Source organism: Zingiber officinale, chromosome 3B (assembly GCF_018446385.1).
Source record: "Zingiber officinale cultivar Zhangliang chromosome 3B, Zo_v1.1, whole genome shotgun sequence".
Classification (NCBI taxonomy): Eukaryota; Viridiplantae; Streptophyta; class Magnoliopsida; order Zingiberales; family Zingiberaceae; genus Zingiber; species Zingiber officinale.
The window spans coordinates 62621563-62646289 of NC_055991.1; the positions used below are offsets into that span (position 1 = coordinate 62621563).

The window sequence follows — 24727 nt, forward strand, 5'->3', positions numbered from 1 at the left end:
ACTTAATTTTATCAATGATAATTCATTCCACTAGAGAACTATCATTGAACTACCGCACCAATCCCAAATTACATTTTTGGGCTCCTTCTTATTATGAGTGTGTTAGTCTCCCTGTGTTTAAGATATCGAATGTCCACTAATTAAGTGAGTTACTGACAACTCATTTAATTAATATCTAAGTCCAAGAGTAGTACCACTCAACCTTATTATCATGTCGGACTAAGTCCACCTGCAGGGTTTAACATGACAATCTTTATGAGCTCCTCTTGAGAACATTATCAACCTAGTATCTCTAGGACACAGTTTCCTTCTATAATCAAAACACACACTATAAGTGATATCATTTCCCAACTTATCGAGTTTATTGATTCATCGAACTAAATCTCACCCATTGATAAATTAAAGAAATAAATATCAAACATATGTGCTTGTTATTATATTAGGATTAAGAGCACACTTCCATAATAAGAGGTCTTTGTTCCTTTATAAAGTCGGTAAAGAAGCGACCTCTAATGGTCCTACTCAATACACTCGAGTGTACTAGTGTAATTGTATAGTCAAGATAAACTAATACCTAATTACACTACGACCTTCTAATGGTTTGTTCCTTTCCATTTTAGTCGTGAGCTACTGTTTATAATTTATAAGGTACTGATAACATCATCTTCTGTATGTGACACCACATACTATGTTATCTACAATATAAATTAAATGAACAACTACAAACAAATGTAGACAATTAGACCAAATGTGATTCTTTATTCATAATGAATGTTTACAAAGCTTAGGCTTTCAGTATACACTCCAACAATCTCCCACTTATACTAATGACTAAGCTGCCATATCTTTTACCATACATCTGATTCCCATTCCCTCCACATGCCGATCGAAAGCTTTCGCCGGAAGGGCCTTAGTGAAAGGATCTGCCAGGTTATCCGCTGATGCAATCTTGGCGATGACAACTTCTCCTCGCTTCACAATATCTCGTATCAGGTGGTACTTGCGCTCTATATGTTTACTTGCCTTATGAGCTCGTGGTTCCTTCGAGTTTGCAACTGCACCACTATTATCACAATAAATTGTGATGATTTTGGGCAAACCAGAATCACATCTAAATCCATTAGAAAGTTCTGAGTCATACGCTTCTTTAGGCGCCTCGGAGGCTCTACATACTCAGCTTCCATGGTTGAGTCCGAAACGCATTTGCTTAACACTCCTCCATGAAATGGCTCCACCTCCTAAAGTAAACACATAGCTGATGTAGACTTATTGTTATCCCTATCGATTGGAAATCTGAATCAAGTATAACCCAGGGGCGGATCTGCTTGGTAAACTAGCATATAATCTCTAGTCCTTCTCGGTACTTTAATATATGCTTTACATGATCCAATGTCCTTGTCGAGGTTACTCGATATCTCTGACCATGCCCAAAAGCGGATATCGGGTCTCATCATAGCATTGCATACATTAGGCTTCCTACAACAGAAGGAATCGCTTTCATGTCCTCTATCTCTTTCAACGTCTTTCGAGACATCTCTTTAGATAGAGCTACTCCATGTCTAAAGGTAAGAAACCTTTCTTGGAATCCTGCATACTAAAACGAGCAAGGATTGTATCTATATATGAAGCTTGGGAGAGACACAACATTCTTTTCTTACGATCCCTTATAACTTTGATCCCAAGAATGTGTGCACAATCTCCTAAGTCCTTCATATCAAATTGTTTGGACAACCATACCCTTACGTCTGATAATACCTTGACATTGTTGCCAATTAACAAAATATCATCTACGTATAGTACAAGAAATACCACCACGTTTCCGTTACACTTCTTATATACACAAGACTCATCCGGACTTTGAATAAATCCATATAACTGGATTACTTCATTAAACCGGATGTTCCAAGATTTTGAAGCTTGCTTCAGTCCATAAATGGACCGATTGAGCTTGCACACTAGATGCTCTTTGCCTTTTTCAATGAACCATTCTAGTTGCTTCATATGGATGTTCTCTTCAAGACTTCCATTAAGGAAAGCTGTCTTGACATCCATTTGCCAAATCTCATAATCCATATGAGCAGCAATGGATAAGAGTATCTGGATAGACTTAAGCATGACTACCGGTGAAAAGGTTTCCTCATAATCGATTCCCTCTTTCTGAGTGTACCCTTTCGCAACAAGCCTAGCTTTGAAGGTTTCTACCTTCCCGTCTGTCCCTCTTTTCCTTTTGTAGATCCACTTGCATCCAACGACTTTTACACCATCAGGTGGTTCTACAAGCTCCCAGACCTTATTAGAGTACATAGACTCTATTTCAGAATTCATCGCCTTTTGCCAAGATGCTGCATCTATATCTTGGAGTGCTTCGTCATATGACCGGGGATCAGGTTCATGTTTACCCGGGATCAAGTCCGAAGACTCTCCCAAAAACATGAATCTTTCAGGCTGCCTTACAACCCTCCCACTACGACGAGGCACTGTCTGTGGTTGTGTATCATGTGTGACACGTGTTGCAGTCTCTTGTGGTACTTCATCTTGTACTGTTGGTACTGAAGTAGATGTGTCCTCTCTAAGTTCTTCTAAAACAATTTTACTACTGGGCTTGTGATCCATTATATAGTCTTCTTCTAAAAACTGGGCATTGGTGCTAACAATGACCTTCTGGTCTTTAGGACTATAAAATAAACCTCCTTTCGTTCCTTTGGGATATCCCACAAACACGCGAACTTCTGTACGAGATTCTAACTTATCAGCATCTAGTTTCAGCACATGTGCTGGACTACCCCAAATCTGAATATGTCTTAGACTGGGTTTTCGCCCATTCCATAATTCTATGGGAGTAGAAGAAACTGATTTAGAAGGTACTAAGTTCAGAACGTATACTATTGTTTCCAGAGCATATCCCCAAAACGAATTTGGTAATTCTGAATAACTCATCATTGATCTAACCATCTTCATAAGAGTCCTATTCCTTCGTTCTGCTACACCATTCTGTTGGGGTGTTCCAGGTGCAGACAATTGGGATTAAATCCCGGCCTCTGATAAGTAATTCCTAAACTCTCCTAAGAGGTATTCGCCACCACGATCAGATCGTAGTGTCTTGATACTTTTACCTAATCGTTTTTCCACATCAGCCTTGTATTCTTTGAACTTATCAAAGCACTCGGACTTGCGGCGCATTAGGTAAATATATCCATATCTTGAATAATCATCTATAAAAGAGACAAAATATTCAAAACCTCCTCTTGCCTGGACAGACATAGGACCACACAAATCAGAGTGAACCAATTCTAACACTTCTTTGGCTCTATACCCCTTGGCCTTGAACGGCCTCTTGGTCATTTTACCTTCTAAGCAAGATTCACAAGTTGGAAAATTTTCCAACTCTAATGAACTTAAAAGTCCATCGGCTATAAGCCTCTGAACCTACTTAAGTTAATATGACCAAGCCTTAGATGCCAAAGATATGCTTGGTTCATTTCTGAAGGTTCTTTTCTCTTATTAGAATTAGAAGATGAATTATAAATTTCCATGTTTTGCTTTGTGGAAGAATTTGGATTTAAAATATACAAATTGCCAACTAATGCACCAGAACAGATAATCACTTTATTTCTTTTAATAACTACATCGTTACTGAAAGAAACTGAATATCCATCTAAAAACAGTTTAGAAATTGAAATTAAATTCTTTCTAAAACTGGGTACATAAAGACAATTTCTCAAAATCAAATTTCTATTTCTACTAAAAGATAAGTAGACGTCTCCCACTGCAACAGCTGCCACCTTAGTAGCATTGCCCATGTAGACGGTAATCTCCCCTTTAGATAGTCGTCGGGTTTCCTGGAACCCCTGCAAGGAATTGCAGACATGATCAGTGACTCCCGTATCTACACACCAGGTGCTGGTAGATAACACCGCTAAACATGTTTCAACAACTAGAGCATGAGATATACCTTTGTTTTGGTTCCTACGAGGACAGTCCGCCTTCCAATGTCCTGCCTGCTTGCAGATGAAGCATTTGCCCTTCGGCTTCTTCACTCCAGCTTTAAATCCCGTACTCTGAGATTTATTCACTTTCTTTGCTGAGCCAGCTTGTTTCTTCTTCTTCTTTCCTCTCGGTTTAGAAGTAGAACCATTTTCAGCAAAGTGAATTTGAGAATTGTGACGAAATAATCCTTCTGCTGCTTGAAGTTCTGTCAATAATTCCTTTTATTCATATTATAGTTCAGGTGGAACTGCTCAAAACTTCTAGGTAGCGTTTGGAGAATCATATCGATCTGGGTTTCCCCATCAATTTCTCCTCCAAGGATCTGTATCTCGTTCAGATAAGCCATCATCTTTAGGATATGATCCCTTACAGGAGTACCCTCTTGCATGGTGGCAGTCATTATCTTTCTCATGGCTTCTTGCCTAGAAGCCCTATCCTGATGACCAAAGAGTTCCTTGAGATTGTTCATAATATCATAAGCTGTTGGTAAATCTTGATGCTGATGTTGCAATACATTTGACATTGAAGCCAAAATGTAACACCGCGCCATCTCATCTGCCTTTACCCATCTCTTATGATATTCAATCTCCTCTTGGGTAGATTCACCAGTGGGTGCATCAGGACAAGGTTCAGTCAGTACAAATTTATAGCTTTCAGCAGTCAGAACAATGTCCAGGTTTCTTTTCCAATCTATGTAATTAGGTCCAGTAAGTCTATTTTATTGAAGTATGATGGACAGTGGGTTGAAAGTCATCCTAAGAATCACAAATAACTTTTGGTCAGAACTCTAAATTTAGAATAATATTGATTCCTCAAACAATACTATTTTAAATTAACCAACACCTCATAACACCGTGAATTTTGTATGCCACGTTAGTGTGGACGTATACAATTTCATCATTTGTAAAAGGAGGGTTTTAACCCATTAATTTTATTATCTTGTCAACCTAACTTTTTGACAAATAAAATTAATAGTTGGTCTTATTTGGTCACACAAATAATAGCAGTGACTCCGTTGGGGAGGATACTATTAGATGTGTCTAAGTGTACACCATTACTTGACACTAAGTCCATTAATAAGATTATGTCCCTTCCGTTGGGGAAGATCACACGCTCTTAATTAACTTCTTATAGTCATCCAAAAATGGAAGTCTGTTCTAGTGATCCGCAAACAAGCTCATCCGTTATGGAGGAAAGCACTCAGAGCCAACGCGCAAGCTTGTTTGCATCACTTACAAACTAGTAATGGAGACCATGGAATTTACTTAAAAATCCCTCTCCCACTTAGTTATTTATAAATGAGGAATTTTAACTATGCTAGCCTACTAAACTTGTAAACTAACATGCACACGACAATATAAAAGCAATAAATAGAAAATCTAATTTTCAACTATTATGACTTTTATCTTTAATTGTCCTCCGTGTGTTGTCATCCAAAGCTGCTGCCATATTTGGCCACCGCCACCGTCTTGCTCCTAGTTTCGCTGCGCCTCTGGTCCTTAGAAGGTTCCACGCTTTGCAAGATTCGATCCGCGACATAAATAGAATTTTACATTTTTGATCCTATATTCCATAAAAGGAATGTACATGTATCTAGATCAAAAATAAAATCCTAATAAAACTAAATACAGCTCCTGCTGTATTTTAATACAATCATGCAAACACATATAAATGCCCTTGACATGTCCAAGGGTCCAATCACACACACAATAACTAAAAGCCATAATAGTTGGATCCTGCATCCACAAAGTTAGCACATCCTACTATTAACCTGCCTAAATTATGTATGACATGTGCATAATTAAACTAAATACCAAATACACAGAGGCAAAACCCTAGCTCTGATACCAATTGTTGGTTGCTACTCGGAAAACCTATAGGTTCCACTGTACAAAAATTTTGCACAAAGATCTGAACCTTTTCCTAGCTACCATGTGTTCTTTTAAATTAAATTTTGGATCGCCTGCGGAACTTAACACGTTTGATCCAAAACTTAATCTATTTGTTCTTTTAGGTTTTGACTTGGATCTCCTGTGGAACTTAACACGTTCGACCCAAGTCTCCTTAAGTTATTAATTCCATTAAATATTAATTTCCATAAAAGGTTCCCAGTACTGACGTGGCGAGGCACATGGCCTTCTTGGATATGGGAGCAACCACCACCGACTAGACAAAACTTTAATAGAAAGATAATATTTAATTTCCTAAAATAACTTTAGGTTAACCAAAGAGAACAATCAAATCACAAGGAAAAGAAAGAAACAAAAGAACACAACATCGAAAAACATATTCGAAATACTAGAACGTAAGCCTCTTGTATTTGGTATTATTTCCATAAATAACTAGCATGATGCGGAAAAGGAAAAACTACTAGTTATACCTTCTAGAAAGACCTCTTGATCTTCTACCGTATTCCTCTTCTAACCTCGGACGTTGTGTGGACAACGATCTACCAAGATGAGAAAACACCAACCACCTTCTTCTCCTCCAAGCAAGGTTCGGCCACAAAGGGAAAATCTTCACCAAGGAGGAAAACCAAAATACTAACCAAGCTCCAAGAGATGCTAGCTTTCTCTCCTTCTTCTTCTTCTTCTCCAAGTAGTATCCGGCCACCACAAGAGCTCCAATGGAAGAGGGAGATTCGGCCACCACAAGAGGAAGAGAGGGAGAGGTTGGCCGGCCACACCAAGGAACAAAAGAGGGAGAGGTTGGCCGGCCACACCAAGGAACAAAAGAGGGAGAGAAATAATAGATGTTGTGTCTCATGAAGGCACCCTCACCCCTTCTTTTATATTCCTTGGCCTAGGCAAATTAGGAAATTTAATTACAATAAAATTTCCTCAATTTCCTTGACATGATTTAATTTAGAAAAATAAAATAAATTTTCCAAATCAAACTTCAATGGCCGGCCACATCATTGGAGAACAAATTGGACAAGTTTTAATCAACAATTAAAACTTCCTAATTTGTTTCCGGAAATTTTAAAAAATAAAATTTCTCTTTAAAATCTCTTCATGGTTGATAAAAGGAAATTTCTATAATTTTAATTTTATCAACATGTGAATAATTTTTAAAGAGAAAATAAAACATCTCTCCAATCTACAAATAAGGAAAGAGATCTAATCTCTTTCTTTAATCTTTGTAGATCTTTTACAAGAGATATTTTAATTTTAATTCTCTTTAAATTATATCTTCCACATAATAATAAAATTAAAATTAAATTTCTTTTTAATTTATTTTGGCGGCCCTACTAGCTTGGGTTCAAGCTAGGGCCGCCACCCAATTCATACCTAGGCGGCCCTAGCTTGATCCCAAGCTAGCTTGGCCGTTGAGTGGGTATAGAAGGTGGGTATAGGTGGGTATAGAACTCTATAAATAAGAGGCTACGATAGGGACCGAGAGGAGGAATTGGTTTTGGTCTCGATAAAATTAAGCATCCGTGTTCGCCCAACACACAACTTAATTTTATCAATGATAATTCATTCCACTAGAGAACTATCATTGAACTACCGCACCAATCCCAAATTACATTTTTGGGCTCCTTCTTATTATGAGTGTGTTAGTCTCCCTGTGTTTAAGATATCGAATGTCCACTAATTAAGTGAGTTACTGACAACTCATTTAATTAATATCTAAGTCCAAGAGTAGTACCACTCAACCTTATTATCATGTCGGACTAAGTCCACCTACAGGGTTTAACATGACAATCTTTATGAGCTCCTCTTGAGAACATTATCAACCTAGTATCTCTAGGACACAGTTTCCTTCTATAATCAACAACACACACTATAAGTGATATCATTTCCCAACTTATCGAGTTTATTGATTCATCGAACTAAATCTCACCCATTGATAAATTAAAGAAATAAATATCAAACATATGTGCTTGTTATTATATTAGGATTAAGAGCACACACTTCCATAATAACTGAGGTCTTTGTTCCTTTATAAAGTCAGTATAAAAGAAACGACCTCTAATGGTCCTACTCAATACACTCTGAGTGTACTAGTGTAATTGTATAGTCAAGATAAACTAATACCTAATTACACTACGACCTTCTAATGGTTTGTTCCTTTCCATTTTAGTCGTGAGCTACTGTTTATAATTTATAAGGTACTGATAACATCATCTTCTGTATGTGACACCACATACTATGTTATCTACAATATTAATTAAATGAACAACTACAAACAAATGTAGACAATTAGACCAAATGTGATTCTTTATTCATAATGAATGTTTACAAAGCTTAGGCTTTCAGTATACACTCCAACAAACTCAAGGCGTAGTATGATGTGGATCTTGTCCCACACGAATTATATCTAGAATCTAGTAAGCGTGGTTTGACCACATCCATGACTTGATTCTACAAAATTCTATAATTCAGTGGGAGCATCGTTTAATTAAATGCCTAATTAAATAATTAGTGGAATATGATATTTATTTTCTGCATTTTTTTGTTGTAGATTGCCATGTCATCAAACATGAACTCCTTCTCCCTGCGTTCTGTCCTTGATAAGGACAATCTCAATGGAGCTAACTTCCTGGACTGGTATAGGAACCTAAGAATTGTTCTCACTCAGGAAAGAAAACTGTACGTCCTGGAGACGCTCATTCCCGAGGCACCTCCTACCACTGCCACGTGAGTAGACAAAGATGCTTACAAGAAGTATCAAGATGACGCATTAGATGTGTCTTGTCTCATGCTCGCGACCATGAACTCTGAGCTTCAGAAGCAACACGAGTTGATGGGTGCTTATGATATGGTTGAACATCTTCGTCAACTATATCAAGGACAAGCTAGGCACGAGAGATTCGAGATCTCTAAGACACTGTTTCAGTGCAAGATGCAAGACGGGACTCCCGTAGGTCCATATGTACTCAAGATGATTGGGTACATAGAAAACCTATAGAGGTTGGGATTTCCACTTGGCCAAGAGCTGGCCACTGACTTAATCTTGGAATCCTTACCAGATAGTTACAATCAATTTGTTCTAAATTACAACATGAACAAAATTGATAAACCCCTGCCCAAGCTACTAAGCATGTTAAGAACTGTTGAGCTGAACCTTAAGAAGGTAAAGCCCAACACCATTTTGATGGTGCAAAAGGGCAAAGGCAAGGGTAAGCCTAAAGGCAAAGGAAAGTCCCAAGCCAAGAGCAAAGGAAAGCCACTGAAACCTAAAGGAGGGGTTGCCAAGGATGCTACTTGCTTCCACTGCAGTCAGACCGGGCACTGGAAGAGGAACTACAAAGTCTACCTGGAAGATCTTAAGAAGAAGAGAAGTGAGACTTCCACTTCGTGTATATATGTCATAGAAGTCAATCTATCTATTTCTTCATCATGGGTATTAGATACCGGATGTGCTTCTCACATTTGTACTAATGTGCAGGTGCTGAGAAATAGCAGAGCATTGACGAAGGGCGAGGTGGACCTACGCGTAGGCAATGGAGCACGGGTTGCTACTGTTGTTGTAGGGACTTATTCTCTATCTTTGCCCTCTGGGCTTGTACTAGAATTAGATGATTGTTGTTATGTGTCTGCTCTTACTAAGAACATTAGATCAGTTTCTTGTTTGGACAAGAAAGGTTTTTCATTTATAATAAAGAACAAATATTGTTCAGTTTATTTAAATGATATGTTCTATTATAGTGCACCGCTGATGAACGGACTCTATATTCTAGACTTAGAGAACCCTATCTATAACATAAGTACCAAGAGGTTCAAGTCAAATGACATGAACCAAACCTATATCTGGCACTGTCACTTAGGTCATATAAATGACAAACGCTTATCCCAGCTCCATAAAGATGGTTTGCTGGACTCATTTGATTTTGAATCATATGAGACATGCGAGTCATGTCTACTAGGCAAGATGACCAAGACTCCCTTTAATGGACACAGCGAGAGAGCGACTGACTTGTTAGGACTCATATATAGTGATATACGTGGCCCTTTTAATGTCACTGCCAGGGGTGGTTATAGGTACTTCATTACATTTACTGATGACTTCAGTAGATATGGTTATGTGTATTTGATGACACATAAGTCAGAATCCTTTGAAAAGTTCAAAGCATTCAAGAATGAAGTACAAACTCAGCTTGGCAAGAGTATTAAGATACTTTGATCAGATCGAGGTGGAGAATACCTTAGCCATGAGTTTCGTGACTATCTAGCTGAGTGTGGGATTCTATCTCAACTCACTCCTCCTGGAACACTATAGTGGAATGGTGTATCCGAAAGGAGGAATCATACCCTATTAGATATGGTGCAATCTATGATGAGTTACACAGATCTTCCTACATCTCTTTGGGGCTATGCTCTGGACACTGCAGCCTTCATACTCAATTGTATTCCATCCAAGGCTGTGATAAAGACATCATATAAGATATGGACTGGGAGAGATGCCTAGGTGTCTTTTATGAGGATTTGGGGTTGTGAGGCTTACGTTCGACGTCAAGTCTCGGACAAACTGGGACCCAAATCCGATAAGTGCTATTTTATTGGATATCCCAAGGAAACTAAGGGATATTACTTCTACATTCCCAGCCAACATAAGGTAGTTGTGGCAAAGACTGGGGTATTTCTAGAAAGGAACTTTGTTTCTAGAAAAACTAGTGGGAGTACGTTCGATCTTAAAGAAGTTCAAGATGTGAACCATGGCACTGAAGCCTCGATGGAAGTTGAACTGGAACCACAAAGTGTTGTGGATGATGTTGTTCCACAAGGAGTTGAGGAACAACAACCAGTTCAAGTAGACCTACCTCTTCGCAGGTATGATAGGGTACGTCGTCAGCCTGAGAGATATTCATTTCTCTTGTCTGACCATGATGACATTGTTCTCATTGAGGATGAGCCTACCTCCTATCAGAAAGCTGTGATGAGACCAGATTCTGAGTCATGGCTAGAAGCCATGAGATCCGAAATGGAGTCCATGTACACCAACCAAGTATGGACTTTGGTTGATCCACCTGAAGGCGTTAAACCCATTGGATGTAAGTGGGTCTTTAAGAGAAAGATTGACATGGATGGACTTATATATAAGGGTCATCTGGTAGCAAAAGGTTTCAAGCAAATTCATGGTATTGACTATGATGAAACCTTTTCTCCAGTAGCGATGTTTAAGTCCATTCGGATCATGCTTGCTATTGCAGCATACCACGATTATGAGATCTGGCAGATGGGTGTCAAAACCGCGTTTATGAATGGAAATCTGCTCAAGGATGTGTACATGACACAACCTAAGGGTTTTGTAGATCCACAGCATACTGGCAGAGTATGCAAGCTGCATAAGTCTATTTATGCACTAAAGCAAGCTTCTCGGAGCTGGAATCTTCGATTCGATAATGCAATCAAATAGTTTGGTTTCATTAAGAATGAAGATGAACCTTGTGTCTACAAGAAGGTTGTTGGGAGCACAGTTATCTTCCTTGTATTGTATGTGAATGACATACTACTCATTAGGAACGACATCCCTTTGCTGCAGTCTGTAAAGACTTGGCTAGGGAGTTATTTCTCAATGAAGGACTTAGGTGAAGCAGCCCGTATTCTAGGCATACAGATCTATAGAGATAGATCTAAGAGAGTGTTTGGCCTAAGTCAGAGTACATATATTAACAAGGTACTACTATGGTTTGTCATGTAGAACTCCAAGAAGGGATTTCTGCCGATGTCACATGGTGTGAGTCTTTCGAAGACTCAAAGTCCCTCTTCTAGAGAGGAGAGAGACCGCATGGATCAAATCCCTTATGCTTCAGCCATAGGATCTATCATGTACGCCATTCTATGTACTCGTCTTGATGTCTAGTATGCTTTGAGTATGACGAGCAGATACCAATCAGATCCAGGTGAAAGTCACTGGATAGCGGTCAAGAATATTCTTAAGTACTTGAGAAGGACTAAAGAATATTTCTTGATATATGGAGGCGATGACGAGCTAGCTATAAAGGGTTATAGTGATGCTAGCTTCCAAATTGACCAGGATGATTATCGATCGCAGTCTGGGTTCGTGTTTTGCATAAATGGTGGTGCTGTGAGCTAGAAGAGTTCGAAGCAGGACATAGTCATTGATTCTACAAGAGAGGCCGAGTATATTGCTGCATCAGAAGCAGCAAAGGAGGTAGTTTGGATCCGCAAGTTCATTACTGAGCTTAGGGTGGTTCCTAGCATAGCAGATCCTATTGAGCTCTATTGTGACAATAATGGAGCAATTGCGCAGGCTAAGGACCTCGCTCACACCAGCGAACCAAACACATACTACGATGTGAAGATTTGCAGAGTACCCACAGAAGCTAACGTTGCAAATCCCATGACCAAGGCTTTGGCACAGAGAAAGCATGATGGTCACACTAGGTCATTGGGCCTTAGAGCCTACGCTAATTGGCACTAGTGCTAGTGGGAGATTGTTAGTTAGAGCCCTAGAGGCAATCATATGATGATTGTTGTATGGACTCATTGTATCATATTCTTATGTATATAAAGGCATTTGTTTTGGTTATTATACTTACTTGTATTGGTGCCAAATAACTAAGTATAATAGCGTCCTTGAGTAGAAGGTTCTTATCTATATCAATCGATTGGTTGAATCGATAGTGAGATGATATAGAGAATACTACTCTTAATCATTCCTAGTCAAGTATTAACATTCAGGGACAATGTTAATGTGATGAGACTAGCATGTAGGTCAACTCGATGACTTGATCTCACAAGTCATGAATATAGAGATATCAAGTTGACACATGAGTATGTATTGGAGAATGTATACTGAATCACCCGCCATGAAAAAGTATTATAGATCATTATATGAGTGTCATATACTTTCTCATGTGGCTATTAGTATGACTATTAGTCCTTAGACCTAAAGTCACCATGGTTCCCTACATAAGGAGTTACACACTTTGGCTTCATCAAACGTCACCCGTAAATGGGTGGACTATAAAGGCGATTACTGAGTATGTAACAAATTATGTGGAGGGATGTGAGTGATGTAGATGGGATCTATCCCTCCTATATAACGGGAGTGACATCATTATTCTTGATAGAGTGAGACCACTAAGTGCATGACCATGCCCAAATGAATCAACATGAGATATTGAGCTCATTTGATTATAGTGAGTCTACTTGGAGTTCAAGATTTAGATTGATTAGAGGAAGACACAGTCTTTGCCTTAAATTGATCAATCTAGATGTCAAGGATAGAAAGGACACTTGTCATATATTGTGAAAAGTCATAATTAGTAGTCACAAGGTGATGTTGGATCTCAACATTCTTGTAAATTGGGTAGTAATGATGTGTTGCTAAATACCGCTCATTACTTATGCTTCTAAATGGGTTTAGGAGCATTTCCAATGTTACAAGAACCTATAGGGTCACACACAAAGGGCAATTAGATGGAGATTCGGTTCATATGATGAACCAAGAGGATTAGGTTCATGTGATGAACCAAATTGGATTAAGAGTAATCCAAATTAGATTAATTGAGTAAGACTCGATTGAGTTAGACTTAAGTTAGACTCAAGTGAGGCTAGACTTGAGTTAGACTCAGGTGAGGCTTAATGATGATATTCATTGAATTTTGAATTCAATGATAAACGGAATTCAATTTGAATTTTAGATTCAAATTTCGAATGAGTTTCAAAATGGCCATTTAATGAAGAATATTAAATATTTATTAAGGCTCATCAATGAGGCTCATTAATGGTGTTAATGAGCATTAAGTATTTTCATTAGATGAAAATACTTAAGCCATTTTTTACTCATTTTTCATAATCGATCATCATTATTCCTCCTTGCTTCTTCTTTTCTCCCTCTCCTTCTCCTCCTTGGTCGAACACCTTTAGAGTGCTAGCACACTTTAAGTGTTTTCTCCATCTCTATTGTTCGTGTGGATACGTATAGAGGTGTGCCCACTTGAACACACTCGAGATCCAGCAACTTTTGGACGTGCGGGATTCACGAAGGGCTTCGCTACAAGGGTAATCTCTTAACCATGTAGATCTAATGTAGATCTAGGATAGAAAAAACATGTACACGAAATTTTTGTTCTTTTAATCTTCGGATGGATCCGGTGGCATGGGATTTCGAGGTTTCCGCAATGCAAAAAGTGATTTTTGCGGCTAAAAAATCCCAACAATTTTTCCCTTGAAAATTCTTTCTGGAGGTCAGAGGCGGTTCAGATTAAGTACTCATTTCAAACATATGTTATGTCCTACAAAAACAAATAAAAACAACCCCTCCCGAGCACTTTCATGATAAGATAAATGGGCATCACATTCTATAAATTCAAAAATCGGTACCTTAAAAAAATTTTTTGAAAAATCAAAAGAAATACTAACCTTGTCATGTTGAAAGGTACCTATGGATTCTAAAATTTTGATTGTGACCTCATCATCAAATAATGGTTCAAACTCCAGTTTAGGTGATCATTGGGGTATTGCTTCCAATGTGCAATCCCCTACACTTAAATCATCAACTTCCGATTTAAGTTCTGGCTCAGGTGATTTTTGAGGTATTGCTTACAGTAAAGCAATCCCCTATACTTAAATCATCTTCAAGTAAATTTTCAATTCCAATATCATTCACAACATCTACAGCAACAATATCAGTAGAATCAAAAATCTGTATATCTACATTATCATCACAAAAAATACTAGAAAAATCTTGTGAACTAATGGAAGTAGGGTCAGGCCTAACAAAGTCTCTACTTTCCATCTCCCCACTGGAGTTTTGTGTTTGTAGCTAGTTGATGGATGACGTAATTTGATCTAATTGACTCTGTATATTTTGTATCCTTGAAAATTGTTGCTTTTGATGCTCTCTCATTTGTTACATAATCTCATTGACTTTCCATGTTGGCATTCCAAATTGACTATCATTCTGTTGAAAAGAATGTGGCCAAGTAAATGTTGAAACTTCTTGAAACCCATATGAATTTTGGTAGGCTGGATTTGACTCAACAAATGGTCCTTGTGCATTTTCATACCTAAAATGTGAATGATCCACCCAATTAGAATTATAAGTATTAGAAAATGATTCATACCTATTTTGTTGACCCGTGGTTGGATAAAATTGATGCTCAGGCTGAAAATACTGACTCTCCATTCCACCTGCAAAATACTAAAAATATGGATCCATGCTAAAAGAAATATCCTATTCTTACACTACAACACTAATAATCAATATTAGAAGACTCAGGAGCATAAAGTTTCAAACACATGGATATATGAACATTAAAGCACTTAACAATTCAAAAATAAGCCAACATGAAAATATAAAAGATAAGCAATCAAATCAATAAAGATGCTAACAAAGAAAATAAATCAATGCACAATCTAAAATAAACTCACACTACTAGTTATTGTTCCCCGGCAATGGCACCAAAATTTTGATGTTGACCATTTTACATGTCACGTGGCACTTCAAAATTAGTAATGATTGGAACCCATTAAAACTAAAGATAAGAGTTGTAGTAAGGAGTCCCAAGTCGTATTTTTTCCAAGGATAACTAAAAAGTATGTGAGTACTCTAGACTCAATTCAAATTAAATTCTTACATCAACAAGGTAAACTTGGCACTTCCATTATATTCACACTACGAATTGAATTCATCTAATTCTCAATAGTGCACTAGTTAAATCAAGAATAGAATCAAAGAAGATTGATCTCATCTAAATATGATTCACTTTCATCTCATCAAATTAACAACAATGAAATTTGGATTTAAATGCATCCTTGAATCAAGTACATCAATTACCAAATCTTCAATTCACAACCACAATCAACAATGTTTAACAAAGGTAAACAAGTTAAAGCTCAAGAATTCATTCAATATTTAAGTTCAATCGTTCAATCTCAAGCATAATAGATTAGTTGCATAGAACATGGGTTTTCTAAATTCAATGACTAAAACTAAGCAAATTGCAATAAATGGAATAGCAAATTCGAAACAGAAAGAAATAATGCAAACTAAACTAATCAGATCATCAGATCTGAGCAAGGGTAATAGAAATTAAAGGTAAACAAAAAAAAATATGTTCCACATTCAAAACCAAGATTCAGCCACTCATCTGCTGAAAAATAGAAATGCTCCTGGGAACCTCCCTTCAAGCATTCGACAAGGAATGTCCAAGCTTCTAGCTATTACCAGACGACGCTCACAGCTCCTGGGAACCTCCCTTCAAGCTCTCGATCATCTGGTAATCACATCGCCAAAGAATAGAGGATGAACTTTGTGAATCGATTAACCTGATCGATTGATCAGATCGATCTAGGAGTTGCTGCAGAATGAGGATCATAGGATCAGGAACTCCTGGGAACCTCCCTTCAAGATCCGATGAATGCGAAGATCGCCAATCGAGAACCTCCCACGATCAAGAACGCAGCGGTGAAACAGAATCCAAATCGTGGATTGGGGTATCTCCCTCTGTCGCTCTCTGACCTCGGATGATGAACGCTGACAGCTCAGAGATCGTCGCTGGTGAAGAAGGCTTGTTCTCGGATCTAGAATGGCGACGGAAGCGTCGGACAAAAGAAGATGAACAGTACAAATACCTCGAGAAGAGAAACGTCGAGGTCCCCGCACTGTAGCTTCTCACTAGTTTTTAAATCAACTCAAATCTCAATCAACGACTGAGAATGCTTCAGATCTTATCTAACGGCTAGATAAACTTAGATCTGGATCAGAAGCTTCAGATCTTGATCAATGGTTGTGATCTACTTCCACTTGGCTTGGATGGATCAGATCTTTAATGGATGATTCAGATCTCTCTTATTCTTGATGACGATCTAAATTAATTCTAGATTGACCCTCCTTGATTAGCCCCAGATTTGAGCTCAAATTTGATCTGATCTGATCAGGTCCATGGCCCTTTTGATGCCTACAAAGAATATATCAAAATATTAGCATCAAATACTATGATTATAAGATAATTTATAATTAAGTCCAAGAATAAATGGAATGCATGAAAATGATGTAAATATGACTTTCATCTATGAATAAGATATCAAATCATGCATGTATAAATCAAAATAGTGTACCAAAATCATGGTTATCAGGCACCATCTTTTTCTTCATTTAACCCGGAGGTGGAAGCCTCTTTTTGCTCCGGTGTCAATGAATGATACTCCCCCTCAATCCTAGAGGTGGAGACCTCTTCATCTTCATCCTCTTGCATATAAAACAAAGAGTATGCTCCCTCTTTACTCTTTTGGTTGCACTCCTTTGAGGATGAAGCTTCTTGGACTTCTTCTTCAGAAGTTGAGCACCTCTCAACTTCGGAGTCCTCTTCCTCTTGATATTGATCCAATGAGTCACCCTCTTTGGATTCTTCTTGGTTTGGTACAGTGGAGGAGATCTCATAGAGTTTAGCTAATTCGCTCCATAGCTCCTTGGCATCTTCAAATTCTCCCACTTGCTTCAAGATGTTGCTAGGAAATAGATTGAACAATAGCTTGGTTACTTTATCATTGACCTCGCATCTTCGAATTTGCTCTTGGCTCCACTTGCTCTTCTTGAGAATTTTGTCTTTGCTATTAGTTGGAGCTTGGAGACCTTCCATTAGAGCAAACCATTTCTTTATGTCCATCATAAGAAAATTTTTTATCCTTGATTTCCAAGAATCGAACCTCATTGATGTGAATGGTGGAGGCACCCTTGTGTAGAATCCGAGTCCATCTCAAAATTCCATCTTGAAGTTGAGCCTTTGATGAAGTCTTTAACTTGTTGAAATTTGCTTCAATTTCTTCTCCCTCTAGCTTGTTGCCCTTTCCGACGATGATTCCGATGAAGAGCGACATTGCTTTGATACCACTTGTTAGGGTCGATTTGTAGCTAGAGGGGGATGAATAGCTCGTCGCGCTTTGTTTGTTTGCTTCAGTGTTATTGATATGTAGTGAAAAGAACTCGAAACAAAACTCACAATATTAACATGTAGATTTACATGGTATCCACCTCAAAAAGAGGTAACTAATCCAAGGATCCACACAAAATGCACTCTTCACTATAAAAAAAACATTCCTTCTCGGTAACTACTGAAGGCGGAGAAACCTTGTACAATCTCTCAATACAATAAGAAGAAAGGAAGAAGCGAATACAAAGAATCTCTTACAGGATTTACACAAATGAAAACCCTAGCTAGCTTCTTCTTCTTCTTGTGTGGAATGCCTCTTGACCTTGGAAGTACAGTAACGCTTTGCTCCAAGAAGCTTCAAGAACTAGCATAAACCTGTGAAAGATGATCGCAAAGAGTGGAGTGGAAAAATTGTTGCATCGCAGCGAGGAAGAAGGCTTTTGTGCGCTTTCTTTCGCAACGGTTATATCCCAATTGATTGGGGAGGCTTGAATCGATCGGCTGATCGATTCAAAGTGCCTCTGTACTCTGCTGGAAACTACCTAAATCGATCGATCGATTCAGGCTTCCTCACGATCATGCGAGAAAATCAGCCCCCAATCGATCGACCGATCGATTGGGCTGCATTCTGTGCTCGCGATTTAGGATTCCAATCGATCGGCTAATCGGTTGGGTTGTTGTTTACTGTAGCATTGTGCCCAATCGATCAGCTAATCAATTGGGCTAGGTCCAATTTGATCACTTGATCAAATTAACCAACCCTAGCTTGCTTGAGTCAAGTCTAGGTCTGCCAAATCCAACATTTGGTCAACCATGACCTATTGAGACTCCTCGTGCCTAGCATCTGGTCAACCTTGACCTATTGGGACTTCTTCACCAAGTGTCTGGTCAATCCTTTGACCCACTTGCACTTTTCTCCTCGTACCAAATGTCCAATCAACCTTGACCCACTTGGACTTACTATCTCATGCCAAGTGTCTGGTCAATCCTTTGACCCACTTGGAGTTTTTTTCAACACCAAGTGTTCAGTTAACCTTGACCCACTTGGATTTTCACGTGTCTAGCTTCACTCACCAGCACTTTCCTTCTGCCTAGCTTCACTTACTAGGACTTTCAATTGTCTGGTTTCACTCCCCGGGACTTTCACCTACCTTCACTCACTAATATTTTCACATGGCTTCACTCACCAAGATTTTCCCACTGCCCAACTTCACTCATCGGGACTTTCCATCTGCCTAGCTCACTCACTAGGACTTTCAACAACCTGGCTTCACTCACCAGGACTTTCCTTTTCCTAACCTCTAATTAGGACTTCCCTAGTCAAGTATCTGGTCAACCTTGACCTACTTGACTCTTCTTCACATCAAATTGGTCAAACCTTGACCAGAGGAGAATTGCACCAACGATCTGCCCAATCGGGCGATTGCACCTGCAATCTCTACATATTGTCAAACATCAAGACTCAAACTTAAGTCAACTCAATCTTAGTCAGCCTAGTCAACCTGACCCAGAGAATATTGTACCAACAACCCATCTACTTGTTTATCTCCTCAGTTGCTACCTTGATGCACCTTATCCTATGGTCTCTTGGATGTCTCGTATCATCATTTTCTAATTTCCAAATTCCCTCAAGACATTGCACCAACATCAACTTGATTATGCTAAGTTAACAATCACGAGCTCTATATGCACTCTACCAAATTTTTACTCAATTTTTATACATAGATCATAAACACAACAAATCTAATTTAGGTTTTTGCTCAACATATCAAAACACTATAATCGATCACAATCATTTAGGGAAACATTGCACCACGTTCATTTTGGGCATCATTGCACTAGCTAATACATCCTTAGTCAACCTATGTAGGTTTTCATGCTCAAGACTTATTAGTGAATGATACAAACTACAAAGATTACTTTTAGTCCCCTTCTAAAAGCAATCACTTTCTTTTTCTCTCTTAAAAGATAACAAATGATGCACAAGAGGAAAATAAATTATCTCACCATATACATGTAATTTTAACCCTAAGTTAGAAAGATGTTACCCCAATAAAGCATTAATCAACAAGATGAAATCTTAATTAATATTTGATGCAATAACCCTTCCCTCATGCATCTAGACCAACAATAAAAGGATTGAAATATTCAAATGAATGCTTTATTTGAATCCCAAGATTCAAGATGTACCAGAGGTAATAGTGAAGGGGTATAATGAACTTCAAGAGAATATATATTCTAATAAAACTATATTCTATACCTTCGATGTGTTTAAATACTCTCAAATTACATGGATGTCAATGAGTTATTTAATAGAACGATACAAAGAAACAAACTAACTCATAGGGATGTAAACAAGTCAAATCAAGCTAAGTTTTATAGTGTTCAAGCTTCTTTGATAGGGTAATCAAGTTGAACTTGAAATGAACCAAACCGTTAAAATGAATGTTCAAATTTGGCTTAGTTTTAAATTTAAATTTATTTGTTTATTTTAAAAGTTTATTTATTTATTTAGTAAGTTGATAAAATTTTTATTAATGAACATAATTCATAAATATTATTTATGAATGTTGTTCACGAACATTATTCACAAATATTATTCACGAACATTAACGAACTGAACACATATGTATTCTAGCTTATTCATTTAGTTAAATGAGTTATTCTGTTCATTTAATTAATCTTGTATATATTGAACGAATATAAATAAATTTTTACCAAATTAAATATCAAAATTATTCACGAACATTAAATTCATTTACTTATACTCCTTGTCCATACCAAGGACTGGGGCGTAGCCAGGATTTTCGATTAGGAGGGGAAATTTTTAAAAATTCAAGAAACAAGAAAGGAATAACTTACAACTCTTGGAAGATCATTGCTTTTGAGAAAAATAGAGAAAATAAAATAGAGAGGAAGAAGTAAAAAAAAGGAGAACTTTACTTTCTTCGTTAGCAACCTTGACTAGTTTCGGTGAGCTCGGTAATAACACAAAAAGAGCAAGGTAAGACAAAACATGACTGTTTTGCTGTGCCAATAAAATCCTAAAAAATACCAGAAGAGGAAGAAGATAGGGGGGTTGATGGCTGCTTGATCTTGTTGTTAGAAGAGGGTAGCAACTGGTGTTGTATTTCTTGCTTGCTGGAGAAGAGAAAGGAGAAGAAAAAAGCTCGTGTGCTTTAGAAGAGGAGAGGAAAAAATTGTAAGTTTACTAACGTTGGAGAAGAGAAGGAGAAGAAGCAAATGAGAAAGAAGAGGAAGAAAAAAATAAAAGAGAGGAATGTGCGAAGAGGTGGCATACGGTATATTGGGATGTAACATGCATAGGGAGAAGAGGGAGAAGAGGGAGAGAAAAAAATGAAAGGTTTAGTTAAAAATATCCTAATTCTTTTTAAATCGTTCGAACTCATTTAAACATTAAACTTGGTTCAGTCTTAATTCAACTTCAAATCAATTCTAATTTGAACTAAAATAATCCTTATCACCATATCTACCCGTTGAATTTAGTTCAAACTCGATTCAATTTTAATTTAGCTTCCTTACTTTGTGCCCTACGATTTAGTTCATCCGTTTATTATTATATATTTTATTTTTAAAATTCAATACTTAACATTTCAAATCGTGATATATCCTCGTAGAAGTTGTATCAATGGATAACTTAGATCATGAACTTTCTAAATATGTGATCAATTTCAGTTTTCGACATTGAATGGTGATGATTCAACTCAAAGTGATGATAAGGACTTCCAAATATATATATATATATATATATAGAGACTGTGCGCGCGCGCAGGAGAGCAGTCGATTTTTTTTTTTTGATTTTTTTAATATTTTAAATTTAAAAAATCAATTAAAAATTTAACATTTCCTTATATAAATTTTTAATACCTTAATATATCCCCTTAACATATTACAATACTCAATAAAAGTTTAAATTATTTTTTTTAAATTTTTTTTTTAAAACCAAACACTATAACCTAATTGGAAAGCTTAAACCCCAAAGATAAAATCTAAAAAAAAAATAGCTTTAACACTATACCCAAAGCCTGAACCCTAGAAATAAAATTTTTTTAATTATTTGTTTTAATTCAAAAATTAAAAAAAAAAAAACTAAAATCACTGATATCCTGCGCGCGCGCACAGTCGCGCACTGTGCAGCGCACAGGATATCAAATTTCTATATATATATATATATATATATATATATATATATATAATTTTTTAATAAAATGTGAGAGGGGGCGGTCGCACCCCCTCTCCTTAAGGTGGCTACACCCCTACCAAGGAGTGGCAAAGGTGGAATTTTAAGCCGTAAATAATATTATGGTAAAATATTATTTTATGCCCCCAAGTGTCTAAATGCTTTGAAGTCATATGAATGTCAATAATAAAAATATTCAAAGAAGGTAATTTTCAAAAGTCATCTATTTTATTGTCCTAAATATAAAATCTCCATATAAGATTGGTCCCTATGTTACAAAATCATTATATTAGGAAAGTAATTTCCCCTATTTAGATTTTTAAAGATAAATATAATATGCCAAAGTCATTAATTGTTCTCTAATTTAAACATAGAACAATTATATTCTTTGGGTCTCTAAAGTTAATATACATGGGAAAATAAGAGCATTAGGGTTTAGGGTGTCCATATTCCATGTTAAGTAAACTTACATGTCAGAACTTACTAAACTGGATGCATTGATTGTATGACAAAATCTACCGTAGTTCTTTCCGTGGGATCGATTTTAGAAGGGTCATTGATGTGACGATTCCATTTTTTTTTCTATTCTTATCATGAATAATATGGATTCCAGTATGTTACGACCCAAACACGAGATCCTGATGTGGCGCCCTCAATCCTCATGGCGGATCGACGTTATACCGAGGGCCGGCGCCGTCGATCTTTGGTTGCCCTGCGTCCGCATGTTTACGCCGCACGCCTCACGCCTCACGCCTCACGCCTCACGCCTCACGCCTCACATGCATCCATCATCATCATGTCAAATCCCATCCATCCCATGCATGCCTGATGATATATGTATGTATGTGTGGAGAAACCCTCGCTCCTCCATGTCCGAAAGATCCGAATCCGCCTCCTCATCTCTCCACTCGCCGACTCTGTTGTCTATTTATAATTCTGCTTCCTGAAATTTGACCTCTCCCTTTTCATTCCAACGAGCAAATTTGTGTCTGAACAGAGCGACGGAAGATCGAGGAGGAGGAAATGGGCGAGGTTAGAAGAAGGCTTCTTGATTTATTTCCTCGGCGTCAAGCAATTTTTACTGATTGGTTTGTTTGTGTTGTAATGGCAGAAAGAGGAGAAGGAGAAGAAGGGGAATGGCGGCGAAAAGAAGAGCGACGGGGAGAAGAAGAAGGAAGAAGGACAGACCGTGGTCGAGGTCAAGTTTGATCTGCACTGCGAGGGCTGCGCTCACAAGGTCAAAAAACTCGTCAGGAGCCTCCAAGGTACATTGATCGGGATTCCTTGATTCCTCTGTTTTTGGTGGAATGGATCTTGAAATCGCGTCGTGGAGCTTAGGGTTTGAGTCCTGATGCAGGGGTGGAAAGCGTGAACGCGGATCCGGCTACCAACAGACTGAAGGTTACCGGGAAGGTGGATCCATGGCAGCTTAAGGAACTCCTGGAGGCCAAGACCAAGAAGAAGGTCGAGTTCATCTCCCCCAAAGACCCCCCTAAGAAATCCAAGGAAGACGACAAGAAGAACAAGGCCGAGGACGGCAAGGACAAAGAGCCTAAGAAAGAAGAGGCGAAACCTAAACCAGTAAGCCATCCATCCTTCTGCCGCAAAACAACAAAAGAATCTAGAACCATTCATCATTTTTGTTCTTAACCTGGAATCGTCTTTCTCGCCAGCCGGAAGCTACCACGGTGGTGCTCAAGATCCGCCTCCACTGCGATGGCTGCATCCAAAGGATCAAGAAACACATCTATAAGATTAAAGGTAAAATTTTTGACATTTTCGATTCTCAAATTAGGGATTTGACGACTGGGATCCCTATTAGGCGTTGAGGATGTGACTGTGGACGCGACGAACGATTTGGTCACCGTGAAGGGGACCATGAACGTTGAGACGCTCCCCGACGTGCTCAAGGAAAAGATAAAGCGCAGCGTCGAGATTGTCCCATCCAAGAAAGAGGAGGAGAAGAAGGGCGGCCAGAAGGACAAGGCCGGAAGTGAGAAGAAAGAAGAGGAGAAGAAAGGCAGCGATAAGAAGGAGAAGGATGAGGGAAAGAAGGAGGCAGTGGCAGCTCTTCCACCGGCGGCACAGGCTGCAGCGGCACAGGCGATGATGACGGCGGTGGCGGAGGCGAACAGGATGGATTATTACGCTCCGCATCCGTACGCTGGAGGGTATGGTTACCGCATCGAGATGGTCCACGCCCCTCAGATGTTCAGCGACGAGAATCCTAATGCTTGCTGTATAATGTGATCAACTGTCCTACTACTGCTAGACATGTAAATAAGAAAAAACATTATATATATATTTGTCTCATTTTAATTCAGTCTTTCTATTCTATTTCATTTAAAATTTTCTTATCAATAATATTACTTAAAATGAGGAAATAAATATCAAACACTAAAATTTTCTCAATTCCCAATGAAATCAAAGACAATGCTCCCGAGTCAAAAACAATGTGCTTGAAAAAAAAGGTCAATTGCAGTTTTTAGAAGTAAAAAAACAATGTTCGCTGTTATTCTCTGAGGATAAATATTCATAGATGGTTATGGTCAAAGATTTTTTTTCCAGAAAAGTCATATTTTTAAATTTAGTTATACAAATAATTGGTAAAATTAAAATGTTTTTTTTTACATATTTTTTTTTTCTTTGTCCTCTAATATTATTAGCCACATGAATTTTATTAGATTCAT

At 38.0% G+C, this 24727-nt stretch overlaps 1 protein-coding gene across 1 annotated transcript; it reads left to right on the plus strand.

Annotated features, from left to right (window-relative positions):
- Window positions 1–22908: 22908 nt before the first annotated feature.
- Window positions 22909–24360, plus strand: LOC122056527 (heavy metal-associated isoprenylated plant protein 3-like). The gene is made up of 5 exons (XM_042618525.1): window positions 22909–23069; window positions 23149–23302; window positions 23395–23618; window positions 23711–23798; window positions 23860–24360. The coding sequence occupies exons 1-5, from the start codon at window positions 23061–23063 to the stop codon at window positions 24285–24287; spliced, it is 903 nt and encodes a 300-aa protein (XP_042474459.1). The 5' UTR covers window positions 22909–23060; the 3' UTR covers window positions 24288–24360.
- The last annotated feature ends 367 nt before the right edge of the window (window positions 24361–24727 follow it).

Excerpts from the sequence above, each read along its gene's own strand:
- LOC122056527 (XM_042618525.1), top strand. Across the intron at positions 23,303-23,394 it reads ACTCGTCAGGAGCCTCCAAG|GGGTGGAAAGCGTGAACGCG; the intron begins GTACATTGATCG and ends GTCCTGATGCAG. Across the intron at positions 23,619-23,710 it reads AAGAGGCGAAACCTAAACCA|CCGGAAGCTACCACGGTGGT; the intron begins GTAAGCCATCCA and ends CTTTCTCGCCAG.